Source organism: Nicotiana tabacum, chromosome 11 (genome assembly GCF_000715075.1).
Source record: "Nicotiana tabacum cultivar K326 chromosome 11, ASM71507v2, whole genome shotgun sequence".
Lineage (NCBI taxonomy): Eukaryota > Viridiplantae > Streptophyta > Magnoliopsida > Solanales > Solanaceae > Nicotiana > Nicotiana tabacum.
The window spans coordinates 70,368,978-70,386,780 of NC_134090.1; the positions used below are offsets into that span (position 1 = coordinate 70,368,978).

Consider the following 17,803-nt stretch of genomic DNA (forward strand, 5'->3'; position numbering starts at 1 on the left):
ATACAATTGTAGTTAGTTGTATACGTTAGTCTATTAGTAGGAGTTAGCGGCATTGGTTGGGCAGTTTGTTGTCAGCTGGACAAACTGGACTTATCTATAAATAAAGGTTGTACACGTGTTAACCATTGAGCTATTCATTTTTTTGCTCCATTCTAAAAATTTCTCGCATTCTCTTTCTCTCACATTTCAATGCTTTCCACTATTAGGACTTATTCTAAGCTGAATTCCATCTTTGATTTAGAGCCCGTTTGGATTGACTTAATTTAAGTAGCTTTTAAGCATCAAGTGCTTTAAAGTACTTTTTATGTACTTGAACTTAATTTTTAAATAAGCAGTTATATGTTTGGATAAAGGTGCTGAAGCAGTTGATGTGTTTGGAAAAAATGTGCTCATAAGCACTTTTTCCGTTAAAATTACTTAAATGCCCCTGAAACTATCAAGACTAAATCAATTCGTACTATCTTTTCTTTCTTTCTTTTTTCATGGGGTCAAAACAAATGAATAGGTGTAGATTCTCAAATCAAGTTGATTGCTAAGCTCTATTTTCTTGAAAGTAAGAGGTATTTATGCTTACCGGAAGAAACGCAGGTTATTAACTAAAATTAATTTGAACTTAATTCAAATATAAATTAATTTTTATCTCAATTAAAAGCATCATTCTTCCCGACCCAAAGCCACCCACCACGAGAAAAGAAATAGATAACTCTACAAAGAACAAGAAAAGAGAGCTTACTTATTTGGATGGCAGAGATTGGAAATGGGGGAGGAAAGGAGAAAAAGAAAAGAATATGGAATTTGGAAGGCAGAAATTGGAAATGGCGGAGGAAAGGAGAAAAAGAAAAGACTGGGGTATTTTGGAATTATACATAAGTATCAGGGATAACAATGTAAAATACTTGGTCAAAGAGGGGTGACTTTTAAGCTAAAAAAAAGAAGAAGTTGGGATTACCAACTTATCACTTTTGGCTTAAAAGTATTTGACCTTTAAGCAGATTTTAAGTTTGCCAAGCACCTCAATAAGCTAAAAAATGACTTAAAAGCTGGTTTGACCAGCTTAAAAACCAATCCAAACAGGCTCTTACAAAGTTTGACAAATATAAAAGCTCGTTTGGACATAAGAATTTTTTCACTTTTTTTTTTACTTTTTTTTTGAAATCAATGTTTGGCCATAAATTTTTCAAATTTCACTTAACATGAATTTTAAAAATTTTCGAAAATTTTTAAAACTCCAAAAAGTTATTTTTCAAAATTTACTCAGATCACTCAAAAAATTTCAAAAATAACCCAAAATTATATTCATGTCCAAACACAACTCTAATTTTCAAATACAATTTTCACTTGAATTATTTTTTTTCCACTTTTTTTTTTTGGAATTTTACAATTCTTACGTCCAAACACCCACTACATCTTTTCGAATAGCAGAGAGATGAGTTTGGCCTTGTTTCCTTTTAAAAAAGTAATTCTTTTGAAATTTGTATAACTATAACAGTTTTTAAAACTTGTGATCAGAATAAGTCATAAGTAATATTTATCTTGCTGGAAAAACCTGTCATTGAAATTAACTAGTATATTTGCCCGTACTTTGCACGGTCTTAAAATCATATATGAGAAATTTTTACTACTAAATATGCAAACAACTCACATAAAGTATGTGAACATGAATAAGAAAACAGAAGAATAAAAGAATAATAAAAAAAGAACAAATACTAATTTAAAAATTTTGAAGGATGAAAACTTAGAGCGTTTCCTTTTTTCTTCTCCCTTCACGGCATTCCCAATATTTTGTATTTTAGTTTTTTTTTGTTCCTTTAATTTCTCTCTCTTTCGCTACATCGATTTCACTTTCAACCAGATAAATAACTCCTTTATTTCTCCTCATTATTATCTATCAAATTTCAAAATTTGTATTATTTCTCTTGTCAGCTATTCTTACCATTTTTAAATATTCACCACCCTTATATGTATTAACTCCTTTGGTTCTTCTTCTTTTTTTTCTTTTTTCAGTTACTTCTATTTATCTATCCTCCCATGGTCCCATTTAATTAATCAGACAATTCTATTTATTTTTCGTTTATATATTCAAAAGAGGGGACTGCAGTGCCATGTCATCTCTCTTGAAGCCAAAACTATATAAATACATAAGATGTATAAGATTGTTTATACAACCAAAATATAGCGAACTGATTTAGAACATCATATTTTCAACGTAGGAAAAATACGAATCAAATATTTTTTTATGAATCTATCATCTCTTAATGATACTTTCAATATTTCTTTGACTGAAAAACTGTGAGAAAATATTTTTGTTTAATTATGGAACAACCTATTTAAATTAGCATATTTGAACTAAAGACAAATTATAAAAACTGATGAAAATAATGATGTAAAATTACTGATGGTGGCTAATATTTATTTTTTTTGGTAAAAGGAAATGGAATGGCGTTAATCCCTCACTTTAATATAGAAGCAATTTTTCAGTCGTTATACTTTCATCTTGACCCATTTTAATTCTAGGGTATCTTAAATTTGAAAACAATAAAAGAAAAGGGAACAAAGATATTAAAAAAATAAACGTTATTTTAAAGTTCATATATATAAAAAAAACGTTACCTAAGGTAACTTACCTTATAATTTTTAAGCGGACACGATAGCGTTGATTCATTCAAATTAGCAAGATTTGCAAAACATAAATCATGAATGACAATTACATGGATAATAAACCACTGAAAAGGAAAAATTCTTAACTTACTCATAATTCAAAAAATAAATGGAAAAGGAAAATGAATTGAACGAAAAGGGAAAACAATAATTAATGTATATCCTATAATGACGACAAAAAGAAACATCCCAATTATTTTCCAACTCTTCCCATCCTTTTTCTTTTCTTTATGCTCTTCGTTAATTTCTCAACAAATTCATCCTTTCTCTCACTCTCTCCTCTCAAATTTTATCAACCCTAAATTCTTAATTTTCTCCTTATGATCACATTCATTGTGCCCCGTGGAACCAACTCTACTTCATTCTTCTTTCTCTTCCACTGTCTTCATAAGGCACTGTCTTTATATTCTCGCTCGCATAGTCGAAAGTCTTCATTTGTCTCGACTCTTATACACACACATATAACTTTTCTTAAAGATCTAATTTTGGAGATGGAAGTAAACATTACTAATTTTGAAGCGAGTAAAATTATACATCAACATTTGAATCTTGCAAGTACGTTGGAATATGCGCTTACATAAGTCCAGAAAAGTTTCTTGACATTTATGTTTAAAGGTTATGAATATGAAAGGCATGAGGATAATTGAGATTATTAAAAATGTAGGTTATGAAGATAAAGAAGTGTGAGTTATGAAGATAATTTTTTAATGTAAAATAAATTAAATAAATGATGGAAAATCCCAAAAAAGGAGAAAAAAGATAAATATGTTTCATGGAGGTGCCACCTCACTTTCCTATTGCCCAATTTTATATTTATATATATAGATTAGAACTTTTATTTTATTTTATTTTAAAACACACTAAAAAGTAATAAGGCCACATTACATGATTGATGTTACTCTCGGTATCGTAGTTCCAAGGTAACGTGAACGCAACACTAAATCTGGGAAAACATCCGTTTGTAGATCTCCTGCCCTCTGCGTGCTGTGACTGTTGAAATTGAAACTTTACAAACGCCTAAATAAAAGGTGACGTAATTATCACATTTTCATGGTCGGCATATACTATTCTCAAACACAGATTTCCCTTTCTCATTTTTTCACCCACGTGTTTCATTTCTCCAAAGTCTTTCAGACCCCAACTCTTTGCTGTATATCAAATTCAATTCAATTCAATTATTAACCCCATAAAGGCAGGAAGAAAAAATATCCCAATATTCTCTCAAAGATTCTGCATTTTTCTGAAAATCTCTCGCTCTCTAATTCCTGTTGGGCTTTATTCATTAATTAATTATGACGGTTTGGAGCCACGCAGTGGTAAGATGGCGATGTAGTAGAGTCACCAATTTAACCCACCGGGGTTTATGTTATAATAAACCTTCTAAAACTGACCTTAAAGTACCGCCGTCGCCGGCGAATTTGCCGGCGGGTTCTCCGGCAAGTAGTTTTAAAGAGAAGGGCAGAAATGTGCAATGGGTGTTTCTGGGTTGTCCAGGTGTGGGAAAAGGGACGTATGCAGCTCGACTTTCAAAGCTTCTTGGCGTACCTCATATAGCTACTGGTGATCTCGTTCGTCACGAACTCTCCTCTCATGGCCCCCTCGCTTCTCAGGTCTAATTCTCATGTAATTTTATAGCTTTCTTATAAAATTTTAGCCCCAAGATTTTGCAAGATGAGAAGGGGGAAATTGAATTAACTTGTATAATACAACTTTCTTGGCTTCTGTTTTTGGAAATATCCAGATTCCTGCTTAAAAGGTTTAATCTTTATAGTGCGAGTGTGTGTATACTTAATGTTTAAGTGATGGTGTGGAAAAGTGTCCATCTTTTGCCTGAAGAATGTGTGTGTGTGTTTGGGGGGGGGGGGGGGTTAAGTGATGAAGAAGTTTCCATCTTTTGCCTGAAGGATTTAGGAAACTATTTATGAAGTTGGACCTGTGGTTTTGATAACTGTATTTTGTAATAAAATGAAGGATTCCTACAAGGCCTACATTAGATGAGATCTGCTTATGGTTTAATTGCTGTCGGATTCATCAGTCTAGAATCTTCTTCCCCCGACTGCAGAAAAGCAGTCAATGCGAATAAATTTTTCCTTCTAAATATTTTTGTATGTAATCTAGTGTAGGATTCAAGAAACTGGCTACTAAATAAACAAACCATACACGGCTTTATCAAAAGTCTAGTTTAAAAGAAAAAATGTAATTCCAATAAGTCTGCAGGCTAAGACGCCAGAGCTTATAAAAGTAACTCATCTACCTAAGTAAGATCATGGATCAAAAATCAGCATTGGGAACCTCAACCTATATACCAGGTTCAATGGTGAAACTTTTCGCGTCCTCCTCCGCTGCACCCCCGACCTTTTATCTTTGACTTGTTTTAGAAAGTTTGATTTAATTTCAAACTTACTCAATGGTAAAATCAGAAGCCACTTTTGTGTAATAATATGGCAACCATGAGCAGATGAGAAAGTTACAACAGGGTTTATGGCATCTTTTAGAGTGAGGTAATAACTAAATAATAAAGCAGGAAGTTGCAAGTTTCCCATGTCAGTGGCGTGAGAGATAAATATGTAGTAGTTCTTACATTCAGCTGTATATTTTAGGTCTTTGCTTAACATCATTTTTTAGCATTTGTTTCCCTGACCTTGGACGATATAATCATTAAAAGAAAATCGTCAACAGATAAAAAATCTTCAAAGTCAAAGAAAACAATACTGGTCACAGGAGTATTATATTGCTTTCTCATGAATTCTGTCATATTTTCCAATAAAATAAATGAATATCATTTTGTCTGATAAACAAATAAGAGAGTGACAGATCTATGCTTTTGGTGCTTCTTCAATCTATTGTATTGAATGAGTTACTTCTGTAGTAAGGCAAATCAGATTCCTATGCTTATATAGTATGTGAAAATATGAAACTACATATATCAGCTTTTGGTTGATTCTGCTCTTTATTTGCTTCACTATCCTCTTTTCCCCTCTAAAATTGTTCTATTGACTAATTTTCTTTATTTACTTTGTTCCTTCTTTTTCAGCTTGTCGATATTGTCAACCAAGGGAAATTAATCTCAGATGAAATTATAATAGATTTGCTGTCTAAGCGACTTGAAGCTGGAGAAGCTAAGGGTGAAGCAGGATTTATACTTGATGGATTTCCTCGAACTATACATCAGGCGGTGAGCCAGTTATTTTGTAATAATTGCAAAGATACATTAACCTATGTCCAGATTGATATTTGCAGTTGCTGGATAAAGGTTAAGATCTCGTACATCTATCTCCGAATGAAATCCTTTTCTTATGATACTTCTTATTTATATGTGTATTGTTAACATTTATGTTTACAAGCGTTAACTGGGTTAAGATCTCGCACATCTATCTACTTTAATAGGCCATACTTTCTTTTCACTGTCTGGCATCCACAGATGCTTGCATAGAGGAAATGTATGAATGTTCTATATAGGCAAGGATGTGTTACTGGTTATGGCTGAACCTGAAACGTTGCTTCTCAGACCAAGTTGAATCTGCTGTTTGAACGAATAAAGTACAAAAGTTGTAAAGCAACAAGAAAGCTTGACATGGTATTTCAATAGTGCGAAATTTTAAAGAATGCAGCTCTTTGAAGTTGGGGTAATTAGAGTAGAATGTAGATGGTGCTTGATCTTACACGAAATATGTTTTTTTTTTATTTTATGTCTAAGTTTCTGCAAAGAGCAAAACTCTGAACTATATAAGCCTTTTGCAGACATTTTAACCAGTGCTTATTGCTCTTATAGATGAAATCTATGGAGATAAGAGCAAATATCTGCATTAAGCATATCTTATTAGTTGTTTCCTGGGTTCTTCTAGTGAAACCTGATATCTGGACGAGGGTCCTTGCAACACATTTTCACAAGTTATTATATTTCAGCTTTATGTAATTAATTGTCAATATTTGTGGCTTGTTTGAGCAAACATGTATATCATCTTATATGTTCTCTTAGTTGCTACTACAAACTTCTAGAGCTTGCTTCTTATTCTTATGTCAGTCATGTAAGTAATGTCCTTAAAAAGTTTTAACTATGTGCATACCAGATTTTTTCATTACTGGTAGTCTTTATAACACATTAACCTCTTCTCAGAACTGCCTTATACTTTCCTACCTTCTTAACGTCAAGCCTAAAATTGTGTGACTATTATGATTGTTTCACTGGCATAAAAATTTTCTGTCACTATTCTTGCTAATTATGTGCATTAGCTGGTTATTTTGACAACTTTATAGAATTAATAATTTGTCCTCCAGGCCTAGAGAACTATTTTTTTGTAATAAGGATGGCACAAACAGCATTGGGGATATGTTCCAATGTTTTCTCTTTAAAAAATATAGCCTTTCAGTCATGGTTTTATTCTCTGTTTCTCCACCTTGTATGAGAGCAAAGGCCAAATATAATCTCAGAACTAAATGCCCTTGCGTTAGTGCAATTATGGATAGTGAGCACTTTTATGGCGCTTTTTGTTGATTTAATAGCTTGGTGGTTGAATGATTGCATTTTCTGTTAGAATTATGTGTCTGTTTTAAAGGGGTTACAGGCTTACTGTTTCATGTTACTGATTAAAAGAGTTACACCTTTAGAGTTTTCTTCCTTTGTTTTGATTAGAGGCTAAACTGCTATATTTTGTAGAACTTTGCTATTGTTGCTTAATCCATCTTCTATTTCTTCGTTGCTTTATTTATTATTATGTTATCTGTGACTGACTGCTGCACCAATATTTGTGGGATTTGAACAACTTCTAGATTGTTGAAGTTGTCAATAACTTCATACCAAGGAAACAGCTTATCAGAAGGTAGAGGGATGAACTAATTGAGGATGTAGTCACCTAGCTGCTATTAGAGCTGCAAAGCAATATGGTGTACTGTCGTATTGTTCGCTGCTGTACTTGAATCTGTTGAGAGAAAATCTTGGATATTTTTCATGTCCCATAACTAAAAATGTCAACTCATGCAAATGAAGATAAACAGAAACGTTTAAGCATGGATATGTAGGGAGATTCTAATTCAGATATAGGGATGAAAGCTGCATCTTTGTTGAGTTTCTGGATTTTATGTACTGGTTATAAACCCCTCTCCTTTCTTCACTATTGAAATAAGGTAGAGCTAGGACCAGAGCATGGTTATCTTTTGGCATTCTTTCATGCGAAGTCAACTCAATGTCTTCACTAATGATATAAGGCTTGTTGTACTAGGGCTGCTTGCTGGAGTCTCTTCACGAGTTTAGAGAGAACTCATTGCAGGTCCAAGCAAGATGATGGTTTCAGCTGACTTTTGAGTTCCCAACTGTTTTGGGTTGATTAACTTTGTTTTTTTAATGTAGTATTATCAATACTAGCAACGTGAGGGTTTCCTTATGTGTTTGAAGCTGTTGTTTTCCGTTAGTCTGAGAGTAAAATCAGCAACAGAAAATTCTTCTTGGTTAAAGTTTTCTTCATGAGTTTAAGTTTTTTTAAATGTCTTCGTGAGTTTATGTTTAGTCAGTCCTAATCCCCTATTGCTTTATTGGTCAGTCATTTCCCCTATCTTGCTCTTTCTTTACCATGAGTCTAAAGCTATGTTTCTCCGACTCTTCAAAATCCCCGCCGCACCCATGTCGACACGACATGGGCGTGGGTGTAGGATCCACACTGGATTTGGTCAACTTACCTTAGGTGCTTTGACTACATCTATATATATATAAATATACACACACACACTCTTTATATGTCGTAATATGCGTTTACTGGCGTATTCCAGCACTTGGATCCATACCTAGAATCCTAAAATTTATGTGATGAACAATCCGACCTTTAGATCCGCACCCGTATTAGATACCCATACCCGAGTCCAAGCAACATAGGTCTGAAGTGAGAGCAACTTTGTTGTACCCAGATTTCACTATCTTCTCCATGAGAGATACATTCTCAATTCCTAAACCTGTTCATTTGCTGGTTTTTCTCAACCATATATATATGTGCTTTACTGTCAGTATTGTGAACTGAGATTACTTGATCACTTGTTTTTTGTCCAAAATCAACTTGCTCATTGGATAAACAAATATCTCATGATCAGAGCTTGGAGCTTGAATCCCCAGGCTGCCTGTTTTATTCCTTTTCAATCGATGACTGCATATAAATGTATCTATGTGAATAGTGTTTGTTGCTTATATACTGTATGCATATACACAGTCATTGATGTAATTCTTAATCGTTCCAGCTCTTGTTATTTTCACCCTATTCAGAAATTCGTGTCATATGTCAATCGACCCTTTATCTCTCAAATTATGTATGGACCGCCATAACTGTCCACTTACTAGTAAAACCCCAGGCTCTGAAGTCTTAAATGTCAGAGTAAAATTAGGATGCTGGGACCAGGAGATATGTCTGTCGGCTCCTCTCTTCTTTTTTGTTCTACAGTTCATCTCATTTTCAGATTCGACATCTCGTATCTCGTTGATAAACATTCTTGATCATTGACTTCTTGTACCTGGTATGGCAGATGTCAGAATTTTTCTTGTGACACTACCATTTCCCTTTCAAAATATGTGTAAACTAAGATCCACTATTTTGTGGTGATGTTGGGGTTAACTCGACTGTTTTGGTGAGTCAATGGGTAGATAAATATTATTTCGTGACCAAAACTGATTTATGTTTGCGCCCTGCATGTTGTCAATGGGCAATAGTTCCCAAAATGCCTGTGCTTTCAAGATATGTGTAAACTACGATCCACTATTTTGCGGTGATGTTGGGGTGGACTTGACTGTTCTGGTGTGTCAAATGGGTAGATAAATATTATTTCCTGGTGTGTAAAGACCAAACCTGAGTTATGTATGTGCCCTGCATCTTATCAATGGGCTATAGTTCCAAATATGCCTGTGCTTTTTGGATGTTTCATCGATAAGCCTCTAGCTGAGCCTAGATGGTCAGTCTGGCCTAGCCTCACCTCCAATCATTTTCTAGGATTATCTTCATTTTTCTTTTTCTTGGGACCAAAAGCTCCCAATATAAGCATTAATATGACTTTGTCGGAGCTGCAACCCCTTCTTTTCGTCCTAGTTGTATTTTTTTTTTTGATAAGGTTCTTCCTGGCTTTGTTAGCTCCTAATGTTGAGACATGACGGATGCCGGGAAGAAACAATGTCAAGGGCTTGTACATTGCCCCTTGGCATGGTTCGTGGAAGTTTTGACAAAGCAATGTATGGAGTTGGGAGTGTGTCTAAGTTGCGCACGGACTTGGGCAGGTCAGCTAGACAAGGTGTCTTCAGTGATGGCAAGACAACCTTGGTTGTGGGCGACGGCTATGGCAAAGGAAGATAAACACATGGCACTTGACTAAGGCATGTGTACGGAACAGTGGGATGGCATGGCTGTGACGAGAACGTTGTCATAAGCAAATGTGCGCGAGGCATGGTCCGAAGACAAGGCTAGGCAGGCTAAAGGCAAAGTGTGGGCAGAGTTGTGAGACAAGTGTGCAAGACATGTGACAGTAGGGTAGTGCTGATGATGGCCATTTCGTGGAAGGTCCCATTAAGGGATGAGTGCTCCAGCAAACATGGCTGAATGCTCCAGCAAACATGGCTAAGTGCTCCAGCAAACATGGATAAGTGCTCATAATGATTATAGTACTTATATGGCCCACTTGTAAAAGCTGTCCCTTTGCATTTGCCCCTTAGTAATCTGGCCTTTGTAATCTGCCAGTAGCAGCCCCTATATATATGTGTTGTATTTTGTTGTTATGGGGGATCAGATCATATGTGAGCCATCCAACAGAGATTCCTTTGTATATATTCTGCGAGAATAGTAAAAGTTTGGGTTTTACCCGTAATTGTGTGTGTTGCTTACGTTTCATAAGTCTGAAATAATCCTAAGTATTACATAGTGAGTGAAAAGAGGGCTGAAGTAGCTTGAGTGTCAGGTTACTACCGTATAGTGTCATTTGCGAAAAATTGACCCTGTATCAAGGCAACTACATGTAGTGTCATAGACTTGTATATCTTCTCAATCTCTTTCATCTTGATGCTTAGATTTGGACCCATCACTCTCTGGAATTTTTGTTATTTTTGGCCAAAGCTCCTGAGGTCACCGGTCATATCTGTCACGACCCTAAACCCGAACCTGGTCGTGATGGCGCCTCTCGTGAAGACAAGGCCAGCCGACACTTTCCACATTCCAGTTTTAAGCAATTAAATAATAAGAATTAAGTCTAAAACGTAATAAATAATCCAAAAGTAAGTAGTGAACATTACAGTTTGCGGAAATAAAATCCAACACAGCCCGATACCGGGGTGTCACTAGTCATGAGCATCTACCAATCCGGATAATACAAGAAAGGTCTACCAAGCTACTACAGAGTCACTAATCAAGGAAAGGAAATGAGATAAAGGGGGAGAAACACGGGACTGCGGACGCCAAGCAGCTACCTCGTGAACTTCAAAGTCTGTCGGGAGCTCTCAACTCTCGCTAGCAGGATCAGCAACGCCTAAATCTGCACACGGGGTGCAGGGAGTAAAGTGAGTACTCTAACTCAATGAGTAATAATCATAAATAAAGACTGAAAACAAGAAATCACGTAAGGCACATTACAGGCTATAATGAAGCAGTAAAAGCAAGTAAATCAGTGAAGATATGTAAAGTTATTTAGTTCAGTTTAAACTTCATGAAATGCCTTTTTAACAATTAAGCAGATAAATGACAGGCAATAAGAAAGATAAACACATAAAAGATCGCCCCTCGGGCAAGATCATAGAACAACACCAGCCCCTCGGGCTATCTCTCACATCACAATGGGTACCCGCGCTCACTGGGGGTGTGCTGACTCCTGGAGGGCCCCTTACGGCCCAAGTGCAATATCAAGCCATCTCGTGGCATCATCACTAGGCTCTCGGCCTCATATCAACAAGCCATCTCGTGGCGTACATATCTCAGGCCCTCGACCTCATAATCATAATTTGGTGTTTCCTCACAACATAGGCTCTCGGCCTTACTTAGTCAAAATCCTCACAAGCCACTCGGGCAACAGTAAAACATAGTGCTCAGCCCAACATATCATTCAAAATATCATTTAAGTGTTAAAGCAGAGTAAATATGGCTGAGTTATGAAAAACTATAGAATATAGCATGACTGAGTTCAAGTATAAAGTCAAAACAGTGAGGAAATATCAATAAAAATCCCCTAAGGGTTCAAATAGTTGGCACGAGGCCCATATATGGCATTCAGCCCAAAACATGATGATAGCAAATAGATTTCAGTCAAATACGCGGTAAAATAGTCGTTCGGGACGGACTAAGTCATAATCCCCAGCAGTGCACGACCCCACGCTCGTCATCAAGCATGTGCATCACCTCAATATAGCACAACGATGTGCAATTTGGGGTTTCATACCCTCAGGGCATCATTTACAATCATTACTCACCTCAATCCGGTGCAAACTCTAGCCCGTGACGCCTTTGTCTCTCGAATCGGCCTCCACTCGCGTCGAATCTATCCAAAATCAGAATCACGGCGTCAAAATATGCTAAGGGAACGAAGCCCAAGCGAAAATAATCAATTTACAACACAAATCCCGAAATTGGCCTAACCCGACCCCCGGGCCCACGTTTCGGATTCCGGTAAAAATCACATCAATGGATTCCTCATCACTCCCCGAGTTCATTCATACCAAAAGCATCAAAATCCAACCACAAATGACCCCTCAAATCCCAAATTCTAGGTCTCCAATTTCAAGCCCTAGTTTCTTCAATTTTAGGCTTAATTTCCATGATTAATTAGGTAGATTTCACATTAGAATCGAGTATTAAGTCCATGAATCTTACCTCTCCAAGTGATTGCCCTTGAATCCCTCTTCAATCCTCTTCAAAAAGCTCCAAAAACGCTCAAAAATGGTGGAAATAAACCCCAAAATCGCGGACAAGACGACTATTTAAACATTCTGTCCAGGCCTTATTTCCTTCTTCGCGAACGTGGTCAACGCCTCGCGTTCGCGAAGCACAAACCAACTTTGACCAAAAATTACTCTTCGCGATTGCGACCTGCCCATCGCGAATGCGATGCTTCTTCCGCCTGACCCTTCGCGATCGCGTTACCTCACTCGCGAACGCGATGAATAAAATACCCTGAAGCTCAGCTGCCCAATTCCTCTACGCGAACGCGGTCCACTTCATGCGAACGCGATTATCAATCACCTAGCCCTTCGCGAACGCGGAGCCTTCCTCGCGAACGCGAAGGCTTAATTCCCAGCCTTCACCAACTAATCCTTCGCGAACGCGAGGACCCACTCGCGAACGCGAAGGTCTAAATTCTTTGCAACACACAACAGTTTTTCTGCAATTCCAAACAATATGAAATGGTCCGATTGACCACCCGAGGCCCCCGGGACCTCAACCAAACATGCCAACATATCCCATAACTTCATTCAAACTTGTTCCAACCTTCGGAACGCTCAAAACATCAAAACACCAAATTCGCATCGTATTCAAGCCTAAGAATTCCAAAATATTCTAAATTGCGCTTTTGATCAAAAGCCCAACCAAACCACGTCCGAGTGACCTGAAATTTTGCACACACATCCCAAATGACACAACGGAACTACTGCAACTCTCGGAATTCCATTCCGACCCCTATATGAAAATCTCACCTATCAACCGAAAATCGCCAAAAATCCAATTTCGCCAATTCAAGCCTAAATCTACTCCGAACTTCCAAAACACATTCCGATCACACTCCTAAGTCCCAAATCACCTCTCGAAGCTATCCGAACCATCGGAACTCACATCCGAGCCCTCTAACACATAAGTCAACATCCGGTTGACTTTTCCAACTTAAGCTTACTCAAAAGAGACTAAGTGTCTCAAATCTTACCAAATCCTTTCCGAACCCGAGCCAACCAACCCGATCACATATAGAACCGAAATGGGGGGACCGGAGCGACAACTCATGAGACGACTGGCCGGGTCGTCACAATATCTTTGTTGCCACCAGAATTAGTGACTGCTTTTGAAATTCTGTTAACAAACTGGGATCCAATGAGCAAAAGCTGAATTTTTGTCGTCAAGTGTTCAAGCAAGGCTATTTTTATATTCTGGACCTTGTTGACTTCACCTACCACTTTAGCACCTTTTCCCTTGTAAAATTGTTTTTTTAGTTCAGTCCGACCTTGTAGTACAATTGAAGCGCTCTGCAGTCCTTGGTTCCTATAGTTGGAGGTTCTGTTTCCCCTATTGTTGGACCTAGAGATGAAACAGATCTGATCTGTGTAAAGGTCCAGCCAAGAATTATCAGCAGTGTAAGTAGTCCATGGTTGTCTGCTCCTCTGGTTACTAGCTTAGCTATTTTGTGCACTGAAATTGTTATGATCAATTTCATCTCCCGGTAAAGATACAAAGTATATCTTCTGAATCCAATTCTTCATGTGTTGTTTGGTTGTTTAGGAAATCTTAGAAGGAGTAACGGACATCGACTTGGTGATTAATTTGAAGCTCCGGGAAGATGCATTGATTGCTAAGTGCTTGGGAAGAAGGATTTGTAGCGAGTGTGGAGGTAATTACAATGTTGCATGCATTGATATCAAGGCTGATGACGACAAAACTAGAATGTACATGCCTCCCCTACTCCCTCCTTCGCATTGTGAAAACAAACTTATTACGCGGTCTGATGACACCGAAGATGTTGTGAAGGAACGCCTCCGCATCTACCATGAAACGGTATTGCTCTACTTCATCTTTTCTCTCTTATTTCTCATTTCTCATGATGTAGAGTGGTTAATAAAAACCCCAACTATTATCCTTTTTATCGCTATAAACTGTGTTCTCTTCATGTAGTTGAGTGGTGAATAGACCCCTACTAATATTCCTTTTATCACTATAAACTTTGTGACACTTGCATAAACAACAAAAAATTGTCACTACAACTCTAAAAAAAAATTTATTAGTGAGAGAAATTATGAGTTGTATATGTAGAGGACAACTATATAAGCAGTTGATTGCAGCAGTTGCTTGATTTAACTTTTTCCTGTAAATGTCAAATCAAAAGATAATCACTCTTTTTGATATCCGTGTGCAGTCAAGTGTGGCATTGATATTTTTATGAGTCAAGCGTGGCATTCAGATATCCTTTATTCCATTTCGATCTTCTTTCTTTTAGCCGATGCTAACTAGTTTGGAATTGAGGTTTAATTGGTTGACTGTGTTGGAGCTGCTCTTGTGCACAGTTCTTTTGAAGTGGCCAAAGATGTTTGTTTGTCCTGATATTCATTTCTTTTGTGCAGTGGTTCCTCTTCCTGGAGTTGTGTTTCTTGTGTTTGTTTCCTTTTTATTTTATGCTGTTGTTTCATATCCTGATATGCTTTCGTCTCAGTTTACTTCCTGTCTACAGTCATATGCACTAATCAAATGCTGGGGGTATTATGTTGTTCCTGCAGAGCCGACCAGTGGAGGACTTTTATCGCAGGCGGGGTAAGCTGTTGGAGTTTGATCTCCCTGGAGGAATTCCAGAGTCGTGGCCGAAGTTGCTTCAGGCTTTGAATATCTATGACGATGAGGATAAGAAGTCTGCAGCAGCATGATATTCTGTGTCTTGTCGGTAGGTGTACTAGTGTTATAGGTTCATTCTTTTCATGCATTCTATTTAAAAGCAGGATATATAACGGGGTTCTCCATCCCTTCTCTTTCTCCCTCGCGGTTGTATAATTGTATTATGCTAAGGCAACTGTAACAGTTGTATGATATTTTTTGCAAGGTCACCGGAGCTGTATATTTACCTTAGTACGTCGTGTGATAGCGGTATCATAATAGTGGATACATTTTAGTGTTAGACTAGAGAGAAAATAGTTTTTGCATGTTCCGTCATATCATATCTCTGTGTGCTAGAACTATGCTGCTACCTTTGGACCTACTGGCAAGATGCCTCCCAACGGGTCTTTGTTAAATGAATAGCTTTTGTTTGCTTCTCTGTTTTCATGCTTTCTTCTTTGTCGTCTGTAGTCTGTTTTCAAGCTGCGATTGAAGCTTTTGACTTTGTTTCTTCAGATTTATTGTTCTCCTCTCTGAAAATTTTCAAGTGTAAGCTTACAGAATTAATTTTAATTTTTCTAGTCCTCCTTATCGTCATCATCATATCCGCAAAATCTAGAATCAAACTAACTTGCAAATCCTTGTCTCTATTTTATTTTTTTCGTTTTGATTCACAATATGCTTATGCTTTTCTGGGTCCTCAATTGTTTTTTAGGATTGAATTTGAATTTAAAAAATCCTATGGTACATATAGATCTCCACGTAAAGAGAATTACAACTTAATAAGCTCGGCACTTGGAAACCTTATTTTTTTTCATGGCGTATAGTTTTGCCCATTTGTATTTTAATGGAGATTCAATATATCCTATAATCAATAAAAGGATTTTTTTAACTCATCGGTAACCAAAAATATACTTTGCTTGTATTAAGAGTGTAATTCAAGTTGGTATTCATTACTTATCGTGTTTTGTTTGCACTTACAGTGTGTTGATCCCAACTAGCATAAATTACAGCTCAAGTGCTTTGACACATAGAGTACAGTAAAAATGTTTAGATAAGATAAGCTACATAGTTTCATGGAATCGATTAAATCACAATTCACACGGTGCATGCTCACACGCCCATCACCTAGCATGTGTGTCACCTCAACATCAATCACATAACACGTAATTCGGGGTTTCATACTCTCAACACCAAGTTTAGAAGTGTTACTTACCTCGAACAAGCCAAATCCAATACCGAGTAAGCCAAATAATGCTCCAAATATGCCATCCCGCGCGTACCGACCTCCGAACGGCTCGAAACTAGCCAAAAGCAACTCAAATACATCAAATAATGCTACAGGAAACAAACCCAATCGATAAAGGTCGAATCTTCAATCAAAAGCCCAAAATCAACCAAAAAGTCAAACCCGAGCCCGCACCTCGGACCCGACAAAACTCACAAAATTCGATAACTCATTCAATTACTAGTCCAACCATACTAGTTTCACTCAAATCCAACTTCGAATCAAAGTTCAAAATTCAAAAATTCACCATATGAAACTTTAGGCAAAACCCCTAATTTCTATTTTAAAATCATCAACCAAATGCCAAAAATGAGGATATATTCATGAAATATAATCACAAGTGAGTCAAGAATGATTACCCCAAGACACATGGTGAATTTTCTCTCCAAAGTCACCCAAACCGAGCTCCAAAATCCCAAAATGTGAAATAAGAACTAAGACTTCGAAAATATAGTTCTGCCTAGCATTTTCGCATATGCGGTCATATTGTCTCATCTACGACCACCGCTTTTGCGGTATCAATCTCGCTTCTACGGAATAACACTTTGCATTTGCGCACCCGCAGATGCGGCACTACCTTCACACCTGCGAACTTCGTCTCCTGCGACCCAACACATCGCTTATGCGCTTCCGCAGGTGCATCCCATTTCTTGCATCTACGGAGCCCTGCTCCCAGCTCCACATCCGCTCTCGTGACTCCTTTGTCGCTTCTGCGACCATCGCACCTGCGCAAATTCAACCGTAGGTGCGCATACCAGCAACAACATAAGAATGAAAAATGGTCCAAACCTTGTCCGGAACTCACCCGGGGCCCTCGGGACCCCGTTCGAATATACTAACAAGTCCCATAAAATAATACGGATCTACTTGAGGCCTCAAATCACACACAAGTTTGCACAGAAGTCTCAAATCACACACAACCCGGATTGAACTAAAATTTTGCACAGAAGTCTCAAATGACATAACGAAGCTATTCAAATACCCGGAACCACAATCTGAACCCGATATCATCAAAATCAACTTCCGGTCAAACTTATAAACTTTTCAAACCTTTAAATTTTCAACTTTTGCCAATTTGTGCCGAATCCTTCTAGAAATATCCAAATGCAAATCCGGGCATACGCCCAAGTCCAAAATACCACCCGGACCTAACGGAACTATCAAAACTCCGTATCGAGTTTAAATTCACAAAAGTCAAACTTGGTCAACTCTTCCAACTTAAAGCTTTAATCATGAAATTCATTCTTCCAAATCGATTCTGAATAACCTGAAAACCAAAACCGACGATACACACAAGTCATAATATATCATACGGAGCTACTCATGTCCTCAAACCACCGAGTGA

At 37.4% G+C, this 17,803-nt stretch overlaps 1 protein-coding gene across 1 annotated transcript; it reads left to right on the top strand.

Annotated features, from left to right (window-relative positions):
* Positions 1–3,602: 3,602 nt before the first annotated feature.
* LOC107826177 (putative adenylate kinase 6, chloroplastic) lies at positions 3,603–15,552 on the top strand. The gene is made up of 4 exons (XM_016653132.2): positions 3,603–4,268; positions 5,693–5,833; positions 14,091–14,363; positions 15,080–15,552. The coding sequence occupies exons 1-4, from the start codon at positions 3,951–3,953 to the stop codon at positions 15,221–15,223; spliced, it is 876 nt and encodes a 291-aa protein (XP_016508618.1). The 5' UTR covers positions 3,603–3,950; the 3' UTR covers positions 15,224–15,552.
* Positions 15,553–17,803: the final 2,251 nt, after the last annotated feature.